The sequence below is a fragment of the Trichechus manatus genome, unplaced genomic scaffold (genome assembly GCF_000243295.1).
Source record: "Trichechus manatus latirostris isolate Lorelei unplaced genomic scaffold, TriManLat1.0 scaffold00054, whole genome shotgun sequence".
Classification (NCBI taxonomy): domain Eukaryota; kingdom Metazoa; phylum Chordata; class Mammalia; order Sirenia; family Trichechidae; genus Trichechus; species Trichechus manatus.
Window position 1 is genome coordinate 15685754 of NW_004443990.1, and position 6000 is coordinate 15691753.

At 54.0% G+C, this 6000-nt stretch overlaps 1 protein-coding gene across 1 annotated transcript in view; it reads right to left on the reverse strand.

Annotated features, from left to right (window-relative positions):
* PLXDC1 (plexin domain containing 1) overlaps positions 1–5885 on the reverse strand; it is a 67866-nt gene extending 61981 nt beyond the window's left edge. Inside the window, exon 1 of the mRNA XM_004378017.1 lies at positions 5805–5885. Within this exon, the coding sequence (XP_004378074.1) occupies positions 5805–5880 (76 nt within the window). The 5' untranslated portion in view covers positions 5881–5885. The remainder of the gene's footprint in view (positions 1–5804) is intronic.
* Between the last annotated feature and the right edge of the window lie 115 nt (positions 5886–6000).

Sequence of the window (6000 nt, forward strand, 5' to 3'; positions counted from 1 at the left end):
GGCCTCCTTTCGGAAGCAGATCGCCAGGCCTGTCTTCTGAGGTGCCTCTGGATGGGTTTCAATCACCAACCTTTCGGCTAGTAGTCGAGTGCTTAAGCATTTGCACTACCCGGGGACTCCTATGAGATAGGTATTGGTGTTAAATCCATTTTATAGTTCAGGAAACTCAGGCACAGAGCAGTTAAGAAACATCCTAAGGTCACACAACTAGTTCAAGGCAGAATTTGAACTCGGGCCAGCCTGCTCTATGGTTTGCAGATAATGACAGAAAATGCGGTAAGAAGTGACCAGCAACCCCAGGCTGTTCCCTAAGGTGCAGGGGCAGCCCCAAGGCAGGCCAGCACGAGGGCTGGGTTCTGGGAGGGCCCTGCACTGGGGGCTATTGGGTCTGACCCTGGGAGCTTCCCCAGAGACTGTGACCACTGGAATGCAGTGGGCAGCCCAGCAGCGGTGCCCCAGCCCCTCTAGTGTGGCACTGCTCTGCTCTGGGGCAGGGGGCAGTGAGACTGATGTCCAGGAGGCCAGGTTGTGCCACCCCAGAGCTGGGTGGAGCTACCCTCATCCCACCCATCACCCAAGCCTGTCATTCCAGCCTCCTAAATCTCTCCAGCCCCACGGCCACTGCTCGGTCCAGGCCACCATCACCTCTCTTCTTCGGCTCCCAACGGGTCTCCCAGCTTCCACCCTTAACACCCTCAAGCCAGTCTCTCACACCCTGGCCAGAGCAATTGTCTAGAAGACAAACTTGATTCCATCTGGCAGGCTTCTCACTCGCAGGGCCCTCTAGCTGAAGCCCCAGCTCCTCTGCCCAGCATTCGAGACCTTTCGTGACCGTATCCCTACCCATTCCTCTAGCCTCTTCCCTCCCTAAGCCTATAAGCCCTCTCCATGCCTCAGCCCTGCTCCCTCTGGCTGTGGGGCTTTCACACATGCAGTTTTCTCAGCCAGGACCTCTCTGCTCTATAAACCTTTCCCCTGAGGAGCTCTTGCTCACCTTTCAAGTCTCATGAGATGTCGCTTCTTCCCAGAGCCTCCCCTGACACCTGTCCCCCTCTCTCCGAATGCTGGATGCCCCTGCTCTGTGCAGACCAACCCTGAGCACCATCCCAGCTCTTATCCAGGTGCATTCTCACTACCTGCGCATCCGTAGGCTCCAGGAGGGCGATGCTCCCAGCGTCTGACTTGGCATATAGCAAGTGCTCAGTATGTACACACTGATGACGGAAGGACAGAAGGAAGGAAAGGAAGGAATCTTTAAATGCCCTGATGCCTGAGATACACAGGGCTGAAAAGACCCCTCCCTTGGGGAACAGCCCCACTGGAAATCCTCACTGTAATACCATAGCAACAAAAGAGCACAGGTTCAGAATCAGACAAGCTCAGACTTGAACGCTGAATCTCCCACTTACTGACTGTGACATTGGACAGATTACATAATCTCTGTAAGCCTCCGTTTTCTCATCTGTAAAATAGGAGTGATAAAACCTGTGCTTGGATCATTTTGAGTCTCTAACAAATAATGTACACAAAGCACCAAGCAAAGTCCCCCTGGGTTTCATGCAGGGACCAACTTTCCAAGGGGCCTGGGGAAGGCTCCAGACCCTGAGCTGAAGTCTTGCCTCTAAGTTACAAAGCCCCCAGCTACACCCCCTCCCCTCCCACTGGCAGGCAGGGACCCACTGAGGAAGCTTACGTGGTCAGGGAGGGAGGCACAAGGAAGGGTCAGGGAAGGACTGCGGGATAGCTCAGGAGAGGAGAGGAGAGAAGGGCTCCATTACCTGAGGGTTTCCCTGAGGGACAGCCTGGAGTCTGTGACCACTTCTGATTCATTCACTCACTCAGTACACGTTTATTGAGACTCTACCGTGTGCCAGGCACTGTGCTGCGTGCTGGGATACAACAGGGAACAAGACAGAACCAAGCCCTGTGCCCATGAAGATTCTAGCTAGGAAAGACATGTTATGAAATGAACAACGTGACAAATAAAACAGTCTGAGATAGTGGAAAGTGCTATGAAGAAAATAAAGGAAAGGGTTGAGGGCTGTCGCTACTCTAGACACAGCCATCAGGGTGGGCCTCTCTGAGGAGGTGACCCGTGAGCTGAGACCTGGATGAAAAGAAGCCAGTTATCTGAAGATCAGAGGGGACAGCAAACTGGGGTGTGTTGAGGGACAGAAAGGCCAGGTGGCTGGGGTCTATAATGAATGAATGACCTGGAAGAGCAAGAGAAGGTGGAGAGACTGTCTGGTGGCCCCCGTAAGAAGTCTAGATCGTAGTCTCAGTTCGTTGAGAAGCCCCCAGTGGACAAGGAGGAGACTGAAAGCAGAATCATGGCTAGAAGGGGCCCTCGAGACAACCCCCATTTTATAGAAGAGGAGCCCAGGCTCAGAGAAAGGAGGAAGTTGCCAGGGTCACCAGGGCTGGTGCTGGACCTGGCCTGCAGACTCCCAGGTCAGGATGCCACTCTCAGCTGCCTCTTCCTTCTATGCTTATTTTAGGTGCCTCCGGTTCTACACAGGCAAACCCTCAGTGCCTCCCTCTGCTGCATACCCTGTGGTGCGATGGATCACTTTTTGTGGCCTTTCTTGCCATGGTCTTTTAACTCACATCCAAGTGATTGGGTGGGGCTGTGCAAATAGAGTGATTGTGGCCTAACAAGGGGATTGGTCAGTTTTGCCATCCCGCTGGGCTTGAAATGAGCCATCCCAGAGGCAGGAGAGAAAAGATCCCACCATCATCAAGGAAAGAAAGCCAAGAGCAGAGTGTGCCCTTTGGACCTGGAATCTCTGCACTGGGAATCTACCGAGAGAGCTGTAACACTGGGGACGGCAAGAAGCGGTGGCAGAGAAACGGTGGTAGGAGAGAACCGCAGGAGACAGCGCAATGGGCTTCCAGGCCACGGAGCAAGAAAGCTGAGCGCCTTTGGGCCGAGGCTTACTGGAGGAGTGGGATGCCTCTGGGCACTTATCGGCAGAGCTAAAAGAGCTTTGTAATACTTGCCCAAAAAGGGCAGAGGCCGAAGGCCAGAGAGAGGAGTGCCTGAGAGCACAGTCAGGAAGAGGCTGTCCTGATGAAGAACTGTATCCTGAGTGTTCCTCAACCTGAATTGTAACCTGTTACTTCCCTAATAAACCCCATAATCATGAGTATCATCTGTGAGTTCTGTGTGACCATTGCAATGAATTATCGAACCCAGCACAGAAGTAGAAAGTGCCGTGGGAGGGACAGTTGGTGTCAGAATTGGTAAAGATGGAAGAGAGAAGAGGCATGCCTGACCTCCACCTTCATAGGAATCAGCCTTGGGCTGTTGATCTGGATTCTCCTTCCCCCTTGTGAAGTTAGAGGACATCAGACGCCATCCCCATGCCATTTTTACACACCCTTCTTGCCTGTCCGTCTGTCTGTCAGATTCTTTCGTTCTCCCAGGCCACCTGACTCTATCTTTAGGTTGCTTGTCTTCTCTTTCCTGCTTCTGTTTTAATGATGGATGAAGTTTCAAGGCTCCACCAAACAAGCCCATCCATCAAGGAGCGGGGGGATTTTAGCTCCCTCCTGAGGCCCCCAGCCAGGACATGGAGCCTTGGGGCTGGATGCCAGCACACCTCCAGGTCCTGCTCCCAGCTGTCCTTTCACTGATCACAAAGCTTCACCATCAGTCAGAGCCTCCTTAGCTTCCCTCCCTCAGAATGTCCCACTCCCACATCTCCACACAGGCCTTCCTTCAAACTCAGCCTGGTCTTGTGAAAAGAGCACTGGAATGGGAGTCCAGAGATTTGCAGTCTTGCCTCAGCTCAGCCTCTTACTCCCTATGTGACCTCGGTTTCCTCGTCTGCAAATGAAGATCTTGAACTCAGTGCTGTGGTCCTTTCCAGCTCTGATATTCTGAGATCCTTTCTGTTTATAATCAGGCTCTGTGCTCCCTCCTCCATCCTAAGAAGGAGGTTTCAGAGCAAACAGCTGCCCCCTTTGACTTGCTTAGCTTCCTTAGGTCTAACCTCAATCCCTCGTGTTTCAAAGAAAGTCCATTTCTCCTGGATGAATCTTTGTCAAAGCCGAGAAGACAGGGTCTCCTCTACTTAGAGATGTGATTCAAGTCTCCACCTACCCCCCTCTTCCTAGCCTTTCCAAGTGCCGACTGTCTCAACCTGATGGAAGGAGTGGCCCTCAGCCAGGCCTGGGTCTGGCCATCATCCCTCCACCACTCCTGGTTACCTCGGAATTCCCCTTCTCTAACCCCCTCCATGGTTCACCTAACCCCCATCAGGAGTTCAGATCACTCCCTCATCAACCCAGCCACGCCCCAAGTTCAGAATATCATGCCAGGTCAAGACTGCAAAGAACCTCAAAAATTAACGCCAACCCCTTTCTGTTAACATTGATGATTTTTAAAAAATTATCAATTACCCGTATGCATTATAACACATCTAAAAAGGAAAGACATTCAGAAAAGAGAAAAAAGATCTCCCATAATCCCACCACCAAGAGTCAAACATTTTGCAAACAGCCTCACTTTATAAGTGAGGCAACAAGCCCAGAGAGGGAACGTAACTTGCCCAAGGTCACACAGCAAGTGAGGTGGTGAGACTAGAAGCCAAGTCTCTGACCACCCTCTGAGCCATCTCCCCTCAAACTAGTGGTTCTGCACAAGCAGCCTCTTGGCTACATCAGCTTCCACTGAACTCTGTCCACACTTCCGCCATCACCGCCCTTGCCTGCCTCCATCTCCCTTCTCAACACCCCAGAGGATGGGACCCAGGCCTGTCCCAGTTACACACTGGGACCATTCAAATTAAGAACGTTGTCCCTGACTCGTTCTGTCACTTAAACAGCAGCCCAACCACTCCCTTGCCAACCTCTCCCTCCTGCCGCTGCATCCCATCCGAAGGGCATCCATGCCGAAAAAGCACAGATCTCTTCTCAATTCTCTCTGTCAAGAGGCCTGGCTGTGAATTACCATCTTCCCAACTCCAGAGAAAGTCTAGGTGCATGAGAGAATGAAAACTAATGTGTTGAAAAATGGTCCTCCTTCTACAACATGAGGAATTTAAGGTAGATCTCAGAAAGAACTTCCAGGTGGGAAAGGTGTTGGGGAGCTGGTGTGGGGAAAAGAAGAGTGTGCAGGATAGGAGCCCCCTCCCCACATCTAGAGCCAGAGTAAGCCAGAAGGGCAAAGAAGGAGGGAGGGACAGGAGACCTTCCAGGCTGGATAGGGGAACAGTAAGTTGCCTCTTCATGGGTGCACAGGCCTCTCTCCTGGTACCAGAAGAGGAGGAGAAGGCGAGTTAGGCTGCTTTGCCTAGGGGAGATGCCAGGTTTCTACCCTCCCCTGGCTGTCCCACCCAGTCCCCAAACCCGACTCGGAAGGGGGCTGGATCAGCTTGGGGTGGGGACAGGGAAGAGAAAAGGGAGGAAAAAATGAAGCGGGAACCTCGCCCGGGTTCCCCATCCGCTCATCAGAACCCAGCCTCGCCTGGGATGGCCAGGAGTCCCCATGACTCTCCCGTTGTCCCCTTTGGGGTTGGAGCCCACTGCTTCATGGAGCCCCGCTCTCCTAGGGTCCCTCAAATCTCCTTCCAGGAGGGAAAGAGGGTCGGGGTATCTGTGTCTGAAGCCTCTAGCCTCGCACACGTACCCTATGTGTTTGGGGCAGTGGGTCCCTGTCCACCTGAATGCAGCCCACAGAGCTCCTGGCCCCTCAGACAATACCCCCACAAGGACATCACCAGCCGGTCCGCACAAGCTCCTGCCCACACCTGTCCGCCCCTCCCGCCCCTCGGTCACCGGCCCACTCTGGCCAGTCCTACCTGCTCCGGGCTGGGGGCTCAGCGCCCGGGCGGCCTCCCTGAGCACCAGCACCAGGAGCCAGAGCTCGCCCCGCATGGTAGTGCCAGGACCCGCCTCGGACCCGGACCCGGACCCGGACCCGCCCCCGGCCCGATCAGTGCTCCGGCCTGGCGAGGGCGGGGGCCCGGGCGCGGGCGGCGGTGCAGTCCACTGGGC